Here is a 13128-nt window from a genome sequence, read left to right as displayed (position 1 = left end):
CCGTTGTCCAGGAAGCGGGAGCGCGGGGCTGACGCAACTGTTTAGCTCGGCGGGGCACTTTCATATCTGTTAGTGTCGTAGCCAAAGTCCCAGCCAAGCACTAACACCCAGCTCTCAAGCCCGGTTTTCGACTTGCGGAGCTCCTCATAAAGCTTCGAGTCTGATCCAGCCAAATCGACCCACACAGGAGGAACAGCTGCCGGAGACCAGGTTCGAGTTATCAAGCTTTTTGGACGCCGTTTTGCAGACCGAACCATCCTCGACCAAGGCCACAGGCTCATTGAATGAACATGGCCGACATGCAAGCCAAACTACAAACCCTCTCAGAGGAGTTTACCAAGTTGCAACAAGGTAGGTCCGTCATGCACTATTCTGACACTTGACATTCACTTACATGGTGCATAGACCTTCAGGACATTGTTCAATCAAGACAGAAACTTGAGGCTCAAAGACAGGAGAATCTTGGAGTACAGAAAGTTCGTTCGAGGTTCTCTGCAAGGAGATGGGGCAATGACTGAGATGAGTTACAGGAATTTGGCAAGCTGAAGGATGGCGAGACCATCTACAAACTCATCGGCCCCGTGCTACTCAAGCAAGAGAAGACAGACGCAGAGAGCACCGTAAGCGGGCGGCTAGAGTTCATCAACAAGGAAATGTAAGACCAGCAGCTCGCCTTTGCCTAGAGTAAGCTGACACAATCTGCGCTTACAAGCACCCGGCTTGAGACACAAATCAAGGAAGCGCAGGGCAGAATCGAGAAGAAGAAGGGCGAGATTATCCAGGTCCAGACCAGCGCGCAAACCGCCGGAGCTCAGGCGGTTAAGGCATGATGGCATCACAGCCAAGGACGGAACGGCATGATGACGAGGTGAATTTGTCAACGTTGAAAGATACCCCCAACGCCACGCTATGGTCCATCGCAATGGAGGTGATACATCTAATATACAGATTACAGCCCTTGGGATCTCAGTTCAAAGCCATAATCGTGAACCCCCAAGGCAGACCCATGTTCTGATATGGGCGGCTGCCACCCCACGCAACACTGTCGGCCGAGAGGTTTTCCCTAGCCTTGGCGAGAGGCAACCCGCCGTTGTGCTCAGCATCCCCGTCCTTTTCAATGGTCGCCAGGACGAAGTCAGCCATGGAGCTCTTGGTATAGCATGAGCTGAACAAAGAGGTGCTCCCGATCTTGTCGAGCATGGCCCGGCGCTGCTCACTTTCGGCGAACAGTTGGAGCTCCCGAGAAAACGATCCGGCTGTTAGCTCAGCGCCAGCAGCGCTCAGGCGGCGGAAGAACAATGCCATCCCCGCCACAGCCTGCACATACAGACATGATTTGTCGTGGTCGTCAAGACCGGCGATGATGCGCACTGACTTCTCGGTGACGAAGGCGACAGAGGCGGTGTCGAATATGGTACTCAGGATCCGGTCTAAGGCGGATGGGTCTTCAAGGACATTCTGGGGGTCATGGAGGTTGAAGATGCTCTTGATCCGGGTGAAACACTGGCTGAGGAGGCTGAACAGACAGGTCTCGGCTGGGATGGAGAGTCGACCCATATCGAGACTCAGGAAGTCCATGGATGCCTCGATGCTTGCTACGCAGGGTTAGGTCAGCGCTGTGGTCGAATGGAGGTTCCGTCCTTATAAGGATGAAATCACCTTGGCATTGAGCATTCCCAGACCCGGGATGAGAGGAGTGAGCAGAGGCCATCTTTGGAAAACGCAGCAGAAACCACGCCGCAGGAGTACGAAGACGAACTAGGTAGGGGGACGATGAGGAAGGCAATGGTGAGAAAAGTTCAACAGGTCATGGCAAGCCTTCTTATAACAGAAATTTCGGGACAGCCCCTGGCCAGCCTTGCCGTCTTCTGGTCCAATCCAAACATAACAAGGCTGAGGCCATGGGTCCTGGCGCCATGGATGGTGTGTTTTGCTGGGCTTCGAGACAAGGGATAATGCACTCCCGATTAATCCCGAGAGACCGATTTCCTCCGACAAATCACGACACCGGACGCTGTTCAACAATTTTGCTGTCCTATAATGGGAGGACAGGGGAACCTTAGAGGCGAGATTCGTGTTGTAACGATACTGGCCGGCAATTCCGACGTCCAGGGAAGGTAATGTAAGAAAGAAGTCGGCACAGGAGCAAAGTCATGGGCCTCTGTACCCACCGTGGCTGCTCTCGGGTTGTTCCGTGGGTGCCACCATTTTGACCGCAAAACTCAGGCGAGCAATATGAACGTGGTGAGGTAGGACAATAGGTCAGCCATTACACAGGACCTCCCTACCTACCTCTACCTGGTACATTTCCGTCGCAGTTCAGCTCGTCTAAACAGCGACTCAGCAGAAGTTGACGTCGACTGGGCTTGCCATGCCTCCGGATGGCTGCCAAGCCATGGCATTTGCGATGGTGCGTGCACGACGCCCTGACCATGCAAGCAGGGTGCCTGAGGCATCAGGCTTTCAGCTGATTCAGCTGCCCCGCCTGTTTCCCAAGACCTTGACCCAGTGGGTCCATGGCGGGGTCAAATGTCAACTTGTAGTTACGCGGCCATCAACAGGCAGCTTGCTGTCAAGGTTCTCTTCCCTTCCAAACACGTTCTTGCGCATTTGCCTGTTCGCCGGGATCAAGTTCTTCTAGTATCTAGGCATCGAATTTCCTCCAGAAAGAAACCCAGAATTGCACGATGATTGTGATCGATATCAGAACCATCCATCGGTAGCTCCAGTGTTCGGCGCCGTTGCGTCAGCTTCTCAGAGGGGCGGCCTGTTGTTAACCAGACATTGCCGCTCGCCAATGCAAGTCAAGATGAACCTCACGGACCTGAGCACGGGCAGCAAGCCCATGAGTTCAAAGGAGTTAATCGACAAGGCAAAACAATTCGAATGGAATCCGCGCATCAGCTTCAAGTACTGGGCGCGGGCAGCCGAGACCATTCATCATGAGGTTTGTCCGCCACCCAATGTCAGTGTTTGATCGCGCACTGACATATCTGTCGTTTGCCAGGGTCAAGTTTACCTGCGCGAAGGGAACATTCCCCAGGCGTACTTAGTCCTCTTCCGCTACTCCACCCTTGTCCTCGAGTACCTCGTCAAGCATCCACAAGCCAAGGAGCCGGAAGCTAGAAAGGCAATCAAGCCACTCCAGAAGCGCATGCCCCGCGTCATAGAGACACTCGAAACGTTGCGGCCCGAGATCGATCAAGTATACGACGAGTGGATGAAGATATACGCCGCCCAACGAGATACGGCGCCCGACTCCCGGCACATGCCAACATCGTCCTACGCTAGATACGCCGCAAACGATCCAGCGCTCTCATGGAGCTATGCATCTCCCGCAAGTATCCTCGATGCGAGCGACCACCAAGACCTTGCTGTTGATCTCGCCAAGAAGGAGATGCGCAGACGAAGGCGGGCAGCAGGCGGGCTAGAAGAAGACGATTACAGGCGGAGAGTGGCTGGGTATCGGAATGACAGGGCGGGCGAGTCGAGTAAACGGTCTGTTCCGGCTCATATGGACGACGATGAACTCCGCAGTCAAATGGAAGCAACTCGCCGTCAGTTGGATCGCTCCGACCACTACAGAAGAGACAACGATGGCCCAGAGGAATTCGTCCGACCCGCCGTTTATTACTACCCTTCGATCAGCAAGTCATCACCTCTGCAATATGACCGTCCTTCTTCAAGAGGGGCCGCAGAAGGCCCAAGAATGCAGCCGCCCCGCCCTCCCAAAGAGTGCCATGCGGATAGGTTCCCGGTTCGACCGCCACCTCGACCCGAAAAGGAGCTATATCTCGAAGAGTCCTCTCCCGTATTGCCGCCGCCTCGGCCTGACAAAGAGTTATTGCCTTCCAATGCAGTCCAAGACTACAGCACGATATGTGAGGAAGCGCCTACTCTTCCCCCAAAAGCGGTGGCCGACCCTGTGAAGCCGAAGAGGGTTACTTTTCGACCAGCTGCCTATCTGGAGAACGGCGAGCCCATCCGGCCGGTCTTCCTTCCCAGTACACTGCGGCAGAAGTTCCTGCAGATCGCAGCAGGCAACACTCGAAAGGGGCTAGAGATGTGCGGCATGCTCTGCGGCACGACCGTAAACAACGCGCTCTTCATCTCGCATTTGATCATCCCCGAACAGAAGTGCACGCCCGACACGTGCGAGACGGAGAACGAGTCGGGCATGCTTGACTTCTGCATCAACAACGACCTGATTGTGATCGGTTGGATCCACACCCACCCGACGCAGACCTGCTTCATGAGTTCGCGCGACCTGCATACCCAGGCGGGCTACCAGGTCATGATGCCTGAGAGTATCGCGATTGTGTGTGCACCGCTGTACGACCCTTCGTAAGTTTCGCCCTTGGTACTATCCGTTTGGTATGTGGGGGTCGGTTGCTAACAACAGTTCAGATGGGGCATCTTCCGCCTGACGAACCCCCCGGGCCTACCGCACATCCTATCCTGCCAGCGGACCGAGACCTTCCACCCACACTCGGTTACAAACCTCTACGTCGACGCCGGACATCCGCAGGGTCACGTTTATGAATCGAAGTCTCTGGAGTTTGAGGTGTGCGATCTACGGCCAGGGCAGTAGCGTGGCTCTCCTAGGTTTCTAGCGGTGGTCACCACCTTCCTTCGCAAAGGTTGCTTGGGTACAGCGTGGGTATTTTCAGGGGGCCAGAGGTTAATGAGAAGTGACGAGATCCGTGACAAGGGGAAATGTCCCGGGCCCTGCTCGCTATGGCCGTTGGGGTGTGGTCATTCTGCTCGTTCTCGCCCGTTAGACAAAGCTTGATTTGGCGTTATGATAAGGCTCAGAGGCTCAGTTACGGTTGGTACAGGCCGTATGGGACTATGCTGCATGGCGATGGCGTCTTGAGGGTGGATGGTTTATGGACTTTGAGATTACCTGATTGCTTTTCTTTGCTAGTGGGCCACAGGAAGAAATGGTCAGCCCAAATGGGCTTGCGTTGAGTTACATATTGTTCAGCATCCTTTCAGTAGTAACAAGGGGCCTTCGACGACGGCGTCGGGCGTGCCAAACAGCCAAAAGGAGAGCCCCATCAAGTCTTGAGTTTTCACCGTTGCAATGGTCCTGCTATTCACATGCTAATGCTAGATCAAGACATCTTTAATGCAGTTGAGAATTCGATAACGTACATTATAAGCGAGCCGAACATATAAGCGAGCCGAACACTCTCCACTACTCTATAACAACTACCCTCAATTGTAATGCAACAACACTAAAAACCAACTACAATTACATCAGAAACAGATGAATCAGACCCTTCTGCACCCTCCTGGCAAGTGCGGGCATTATGGCCAGGCTTGCCGCACATACCACAGCACCGAACCTTCGTACGAACCCCCCCCCCCCAGCACCACTACCATCCAGCTGTATTTCTTGCATTGCCTCCCCACCTACAGCCCCCTGGCTTACCACCTCCTGTACCTCCTGCACAGTAAGTGATCCTCCAAGCCGTACACGTGTTCTTTTGGCTCTCTGGCGCTTGCTTAGCGCCTCGTTAGCCTTGTGGAGCGAAGACACCTCTGCCTAAAGGAGGGCTACCTGGTGCATTATAGCCATCGTACCCTTGGTAAGCTGGTCTATAGCAGCCAATATTAAAGTCGGGGAGCTATTTTGATGGTTGGCAATGCGAGTCTTGATAAGCATTGACTATGACTCGGCTTCTCGAGGGTTGTATAGTGTCTAGAAGACCTAAGATTATACAATGCCCGGCCGTGAGGTTAGGGGTGTTGGTGTATGAAGCTTGATATCTAGCTTCGAAAGCACCCTCTCTAGATCGTACGGCATAAGGCCAGCCCCTGCAAAACCACCCTGGATATTCCTCTTGGTGGTAGAGGCAAAGAAGGCCGCGCGAAAGGCACAAAGGAACTCGAGCTTGCTGACGTAGTTCATATACGCGCGTATTAAGTCCTCGATCTGGCGACCGTACGCCTGCTTCAACAGCCCAAAGCAGCCAATATGAAGTGGCTAGAGGAGGTAGGAGGAATATAGAGGCATATAGAGTATGATAATGTTGTTCTACTGGCAGTAGAGCTCGAACTTGGTCGAGTAGTGGCTTTTGTGGCCATCAAGGATCAATAACCGGTATTTGCCCTTTATCCAAGGCGCTATATAGTAGTCGAAGTACTTGATCCAATCAAGGCCAACTATATTAGTAGTCTAGCTATTCTCGGTAGTTGCAATGCGCCAGTCGGCTAGGAGGTTGCACTTGGTATACCAGTTGGCAAGGTAGTACTACGCGGCTAAAATAATAAATGGAGGGATAGCCTAGCCAAGGGCATTGACGCCTTAGATCACTATCACCCATTCGCAATTGCCAGGCTAGGCTAGCTTCGCCTTGCTACGACCATCCGAGGTTGTAACCACCATACCTAGGAAGATAATGCCCATTATAAACCCAGTCTTATCGAAGTTATAGATATCGTCATCTATAATACCGTACTTGGCCTTAACATTCTGCACAAGGGCAAACCATTCGCCAATAACCTTCGGATCCTCGCACTTAGCCCTCTAGTAGTCATATCTACGCGTATAATGCATCTGGAGCTCTGGCTGGCGTTTGACAAAGTTATACGTCCAGAGCTTGCCGACAGGGGGCGCGTCGCATACGCATAGCAGTTGGTTAGCTATATCTTCTATACCACGTAGTCTCGGTGGAAAAGCTCGCTCAGATAGCTCAATTATATATTGAACAAGAGCCTTCTCTTCGGAATCGGTGAGCCGGCGCGAGTTGGGCGTAGTGTCACGTCGTGCAGGTCGGCCAGCGCGCCAGTCGTAGAGGGTCGTAACTGGCACGTTATAGAGCTTGGCTACGGCTCGAAGGCTTAGTTCCTTGTCGTTTTGAAGAGCTTTGAGGGCTAAAATTACCCTGGCTTCTTTTGAAGTAGAAGACAAGTTAGGTTGTAGAAAAACTAATGTTTAGGTGGAGGGAAGACGCGTTGTGCCAAAAAGTGTTCGACTCGCTTATATGTTCGGCTCGCTTATAATGCACGTTAGCCGATGGCGAGACTTGAGAGAGGATCTAGGTTGTTAGCACTAGTGACTCGGAAGATTAGGCAATTGCATAGACAGGGAAGGTGCGAATTTGGTGCGCTAACATGACCTGGAAGCGGAGGCAAAAGCACGGGGAAAGAGCTACTGGCAGTATTAAGGTTCCGTAGATTCAAACTGGACCTCCCTTCTGATTCTGAATCCCGCCAATACAACCTTAACATGATGGTTCCAGCGAAATTTTCACGCACCCCGCTCGCTTTTCTACATCCTCTCGCCTGACAGGGACAGGTTTTTGGATCCGCTCGCGCCAGCAAGCCCATCGAAATACTTGTTGGTAACGTCTTCTAAGACTGACCCTCCGTAGGTTTTGCCGATGATCATCCCCATCAGCTGGGCCTGCGTGATAATGCCTATCCGGATAGAATCATGGATCAGATCCCACAGGTCGTGCTGCTTGACTCCACGTCTGATCCGCTCTTTACAGTGCTCTAGTCAGTTCCTGTTCTGAAGCATCCGAGTCGGGCTGTTCTGGGGTTACGTACTCTTCATGACCGGGTCTCTGCCTTTCCGGAGCTTGATCTCATATTTCTTCAAGGACGATGTGGGATATTGGGTCTTCAGGCTGACTGTATGGCCGAGGCTGGTGATCCTGTAGTCAAGCCCGCCCTTCTCGCTTTCGAACTGGAAATACTTCAGAGGCTCTGGATAAGCAGACACCATGTCAGTCACATGTTCCTCATTGACAAGTCTCAAGTAGGGCCGAAACGCACCTGGGTCGACCTCCCGCTCGACTCTTTCTTTGTTCACAACCCTCAACCCGATCTTCTCAGGATCGACTTTCGCGTTTTGCAGCGTGCTCCGGATGGTATCGTCATCCTCTTGATGTCATGGTCAACCTGTGAGCACGGCTGTGCCTGGTAACAGAAGGGTACGAACTGTACACGACAATGCCATGTTCGAACTTGGATTGCCCCGAGTAGCAGAGCAGGTAGAAGGAGTCAACGAACCCCACCAGTCGAACCTTGCCGGCCCACCTCTCGCCGTTGATCAGGATGTCCCAAGGATGTATATCGCTGTGTCCGATATCAGGTCCCAGTACAGTGGTTGTGGGAGCATGGTGGTACATACTAATCGCATTCAATGCTCTTCTGCTTGACAGACCGGCCGTGAACCTGAAGAACTCGGTGATACGATGCCATCGTTCAATCAACAGTTGGCAAGGCGATGAGATGCCGAGAACGCTGATGGAGCAACAAGCAAGTAGGCTGGGGCAGGCTCAGATTAAACTTTCAAATGGGGCGGACCGACCCAACATCCAAAAAGACAGAGTCACTGACAGTGACCGAAGCTGGGAGCGCTGCGGCACTCGCGGAACTCAACTAACACTTGGTTGGACAACGGAACACAAGAGTCGATCAGTCAGACAGGCCGGGCATCGGGTATCAACGCCATTCCCTATCCAGCAGTGGCTGTCTCATGGCATTTGCGAGCCATTGGGCCAGGGTCTGCACGATGGCAGCTGAAGGTTATCATGCAGGCGGGGTTAACACAACCACTGGTTAAATAAAACTACCGCGACTGTGATCGTCGTTGGTGATACACGACGTGCAGACGAGCTGAAAAGCACAGAAGCACGTTCATTTGCTTCGGCAGGATGTTGCACCGGAGTGGGTGGATTACACTGCATTCTGCCGCTCATGCCGTTCAAAGGCCAGATTGGACGAATGGCTCAGAGGATGGGGAACAACCTGGAGAGTGAGCGAAGGGAAAGGGGTAAAGCTGGAGGTTTCTTCTTTATATTGGGGCGACCCCTCGACATCACCTGGGGTGACAGGGACGCGCAGAACATCACCACCTACGCTATTCCAACAGCGAACCAACGGTATGTACACTCCACGGTTTATAAGGTCCTGTTAATTGACACTGACATTGTCTAAGGCTCCCCTAGGACAGCCTTAGCTCCTGTGGTATTTTGTCGCGCGGTCTTTCCACCCTCTGATTGCCCGTCATGGATACGGTCAAAATGGCGCTCGATTCACCCAAACTGCAGGGAGATGCATGGGCCAAGATGCTGGATAAGGTCGAGTTGACGCCTGAGATGCTCGCCAAGACCTTCAAGGAGTTCGGGGAGAGTCCTGAGAAGCTCCGAGCCCTGATGAACCTCTGGTTTGTCCCATGGTTCAAACCTACCTTTGTGGAGGACCCGAAGTATGCCGTTGCTGGTCTCCGGGACGTCGAATTCCTTTCGGCTCCCGACCTCCCTCCGTCCCAGCTCCCCTTCCGCATGTTCGACATTGACACGGGCGACCTCGTAGAGTTTCCCGCCATCGGCGTCCGCGGGCAGTATTGCATGCTATCGCACCGCTGGAAAGGGGAGGAACTCACGCTCGACTACATCAAGGACGCCCGGAGAAAAGCATTAGAACGTGCCAAGGAGGACTCCGGGGAAAGCAACGCGAGCAACGACGCTGACATGAAGAGCGATGTGGACCTGGTTCTAGAGCAGTGCAAGCTCGACCTTAAGGAGCAGGAGAGTCTGATCAAAAGGCTGTATGCCAAGGGTCGATCTGGTGAAAGCGCCAACGTCGATGACCCCAGCATTAGCTACCTCCTGAACCGCCGTCTCAAGGCCATGAGCGCTTCCGACAAACTCGGATGGGCAAAGGATGGAGTGGACCAGGCTAGGACAAAACTGCGCTTTGCGGAGATGGAGAGCAAGATATTCAGCGATCTCGCCGGCAAAATGCACGAAAAGGTTGATGAAAAGATGAAGGAGTACTTGGGAGATTCTGACGGAAAGGGGGATGGGACACCTAGCTCCACATCTAGCAGCGATGTTGGCAGTGAGGTAGTCAAAGACGTCCAAGGCGAGTTGAGGAAGGCCGAGGCGAAACTTAAACAGGCGCAAGCGACATATGATGTCGTAAAGGCCGACATCCAGTACTTCCAGAATCAGCACCGTCTCCGCGATGCCCTCGACGAGATGGTCCGGCGTCTCCAGAGATGGAAATCGGCCATCAAGATTAAGGAGTCCATTAGGAATGCCGATCACATTTTCAAGTACAAGCATTTTCAGCAGCGGGAGAAATGCTACTTCTGGACGGACACATGCTGCATCGACAAGAAGGATGCTGGAGAGCTGTCACAGTCTCTGTCACTGATGGGTGACTGGTACGCCGCCGCCGAGTTCACTTTGGTGCAACTGGACAGTCCGTCTGACGAGGCGGATGCTGTGGAAGACTGGGATCTTTTCGAAGCCAACAGGAGCACGGGAGCGTATCAGATTGTCCTGGGAGACTCGAAGCCCAACATTGACGGCTTCGAGAAAATCCAAAGCTCGAAACTGGAGTGGTCTACTCGGGCTTGGACGCTCCAGGAACTGATCATGAGCAAAACAACCTTCTACGCCAACTCCCAATGGACACTCCTAAGCCGGCCGGTTGAGAGTCTGGGATACCTATACTACACGATTCCTTTCATTGCTCTTTACACACGCGGAGACACCGGGAACATCTACCTGCCCTCCGTCACTGCTCCCGGACCCCAAGGGTTCTTGAACGCGGAAATTCTGAAGCAGGACATTCTTCGCGATGAAGAAGCGGGGAGTAGCTTACAGAAGTGCATCGAACGCAAGCACACAGGTCGCTCCGGGAATCCGAAGGACATCGAGGCAACCGCCAGCCATGAGGCCGCAAGAGTCGAGACGGCTCAGCAGATAATCGTTCTTCTTGGAGCGCTTGGGGTCCGAATCCCCGGTAGCCTGACCATGGAAACCGCAACCTCTGCAATTGCCCGGGCCGTTTACCTTGCTTCAGCTGACTTCAGCCGCGACAAAAGAAGGAACACCAAGGAATACACCGAGAAGCGCGAGCTCCTTGCCCGGGTGAAAGACTACCTTCCACGACTCCCCAAACAGTTTGAAGAGCAGGAGAAGGAAGGAGAGGTCATACAACACACTATCAACTTCCTTCTTCAGTGTCTGGTTGCCGAGACTGAATCTCTCATCCTCGCGGACCGGAAGTATGTGGCAGAGTTCGGACATGTCCACCAGCTCAGCGGGTGGCAGCAGGGAATGCGCCGGTCTGGGTTCTCTGCCCAGAGCGTGTTGGAAGTGTCAGGAAAGCGCGATGCGAAGATTGCCACTGACAGATCCTATGCACTCATGGGCATCTTGGGGGTCCGGTTCCCCACGTTCCCTGCGGAAGGCTACATCAAAGCCCTGGCTCGGCTGTTGGACGAGGTCGTGATCACTCACAACGACATCTCGGTGTTCAACTGGACGGGCATGGAGATCGGTAGCCCCATCCGTGGAAGGTCGATGTACCCTGTTTCTCATGCAGCGTACGGAAATATCGATGATCGGAGCCGGCGGTACAACCTTCTTCTGTCTGAACGTGTCCAGGTGAAGATGAACGATATCGTGGCTACGTATCATGTCATCATTCAGACGTTACGGAACGCCATTGAACTCGCCAAAGACAAGGAGCACACGAACCTTCCGCTGAACTGGCTGGAGCGGATCGTGCAGCTTGTCCAAAAGACCGGCTTTCAGGAGCTCAAGCATCAGCAGGAGGTCTTTGCCAAAATCATTGGGTATCTCAGAGAACACTGCAGAAGGGAGAAAGAGGTGCGGGAGAAATTGAAGAAGGAGAAAGAGACAAAGGCGGCTGAAGCTGCGGTCTCTCCTCCGCCAGCCGAGACCCGGCCCTCGCCTTTCAAGCGGCCCACTGTGCCTTCAGTGCCATTGATGTCATCGCCCCCATCGCTCCTGACCTCAACCTTCCCTCTACGGGGGAAGTCCTCGCCACCAGCCAAGAAGGAAGAGGCGGGCTCCGAGGGTGTTGGAAAGAAAGGCTCAAGGGTCCCCCTTGGGAAGAGCATGAAAATGCCCTCTTTCAGTCGTTCCAAGAAGGGCAACAACGATTCGTCGCCGGCGGAAGAACCAGCGGCGAAGGAAGTTCCGGTGGAGCCACCAACTCCACAACCAGCAGAGGCCTTCCCTGATGCAAAGCCGACAGACATCGTCACCGATCCGCCGCCGCCGTACGAGGAAGCTCAAACTTTACCCCCCGGGCCAGCATGGCAAGCTGTTGATCAAGTTGTGATGGAGTATCTGGTCAGGCCAACCGATCAGCTCAAGTCAAGTCTGCCCGCGGAGCTTCAGGACATCAAGGCTGAGCTGCTCGAAGACGGTGGATTTAGTGCGTACACCATCCAGAAGCATGCCTCTCAGGGGCAGGACCTGGATACCATCTCACCAAACCCCATCATTGTCAACAACTCCGGAATTGAGGGTCTCTTCGACATTCAGCGCGTCATCATCACGATGATCGACCCCGACAAGCTGCGGGGGCAGATCGCCAAAGCCGCCAGTCCACATAATAAGATATCCGGTTGGTGCTCCATCAGCACCGGCTTCGCGCGGGTAATCACAAGTTTTGCCTGTGAGAGACGCATTCTTGAGCAGGAGCTGGACGCCATTGAAGCTATCGAGGCGAAGGTGCTGCGTGAGCAAGACAAGGGGGAAGGTGACAGGCGGGGTGCCCGGTTGCTTAAAGGCATGAACCTTACTAGAATTGGCAAACAAGGCCCTGCCGAAGACGGGGCTGAGGAACCGGGGGAGATAACCGATGGCGAGGAAGTGGCCGCCGACGACAATGACAATGGCAACGACCCGAGTGAGAACAAGGAGGACGACAAGATCGATGACGCACAGCAGGACGGTGATAAGACAGCGAAGGACGATCCTAACAGCGGTAACACCGAAGAGGAGCGCCTCGTCAGCCGCATGGTCGACTTCATCCAGGAACCGCAACTCGAGTTCGTCGCAGGGGAGTGGGTGCTGGCTCGCTTCTCTGGGGCACCGGGTGCCAACTGGTTCCTCTGCCACCTGGAACTTGGGCCTGTACCGGGTCAGTTCTACGGCCACCGGATTGCCACAGGCGCCATCGACTTTCACGACTCTACCCCCGAGCCCGGGTTGGTGAACGTCTGGCAGACCTACATGATGCGCAAGAAGCGCAAGATGTGCTACATCCTGGACGACTACATCCGGAGCAGGATGACTGCCATGGACAGCGAGGAGAAGCTTCATGCTGGGATGCAAGTCG

The 13128-nt window shown here is 53.9% G+C and overlaps 4 protein-coding genes across 4 annotated transcripts; 3 read left to right on the top strand and 1 right to left on the bottom strand.

Annotated features, from left to right (window-relative positions):
- On the top strand, positions 1-1609 carry B0T15DRAFT_435539 (Prefoldin; the record flags this gene model as incomplete). The annotated part of the gene is made up of 4 exons (XM_062865820.1): positions 1-351; positions 406-476; positions 531-655; positions 1264-1609. The coding sequence occupies exons 1-4, from the start codon at positions 285-287 to the stop codon at positions 1607-1609; spliced, it is 609 nt and encodes a 202-aa protein (XP_062721868.1). The 5' UTR covers positions 1-284.
- Positions 1610-2809: 1200 nt separating this feature from the next.
- Positions 2810-4591, top strand: B0T15DRAFT_511935 (uncharacterized protein; the record flags this gene model as incomplete). Its single annotated transcript, XM_062867945.1, has 3 exons — positions 2810-2947; positions 3008-4344; positions 4408-4591. The coding sequence occupies 3 exons, from the start codon at positions 2810-2812 to the stop codon at positions 4589-4591; spliced, it is 1659 nt and encodes a 552-aa protein (XP_062721867.1).
- A 2533-nt stretch (positions 4592-7124) lies between these two features.
- Positions 7125-8217, bottom strand: B0T15DRAFT_556837 (uncharacterized protein; the record flags this gene model as incomplete). The annotated part of the gene is made up of 4 exons (XM_062870430.1): positions 7125-7494; positions 7561-7719; positions 7955-8091; positions 8147-8217. The coding sequence occupies 4 exons, from the start codon at positions 8215-8217 to the stop codon at positions 7280-7282; spliced, it is 582 nt and encodes a 193-aa protein (XP_062721866.1). The 3' UTR covers positions 7125-7279.
- A 457-nt stretch (positions 8218-8674) lies between these two features.
- B0T15DRAFT_575293 (uncharacterized protein) lies at positions 8675-12529 on the top strand (the record flags this gene model as incomplete). The annotated part of the gene is made up of 3 exons (XM_062870986.1): positions 8675-8900; positions 8957-12462; positions 12513-12529. The coding sequence occupies exons 2-3, from the start codon at positions 9027-9029 to the stop codon at positions 12527-12529; spliced, it is 3453 nt and encodes a 1150-aa protein (XP_062721865.1). The 5' UTR covers positions 8675-8900; positions 8957-9026.
- Between the last annotated feature and the right edge of the window lie 599 nt (positions 12530-13128).

Source organism: Chaetomium strumarium (assembly GCF_033439665.1).
Source record: "Chaetomium strumarium strain CBS 333.67 chromosome Unknown B0T15scaffold_4, whole genome shotgun sequence".
NCBI lineage: Eukaryota > Fungi > Ascomycota > Sordariomycetes > Sordariales > Chaetomiaceae > Chaetomium > Chaetomium strumarium.
Note: the sequence above shows the minus strand (reverse complement) of the source record. Positions and strands in the feature narration are given on the sequence as shown.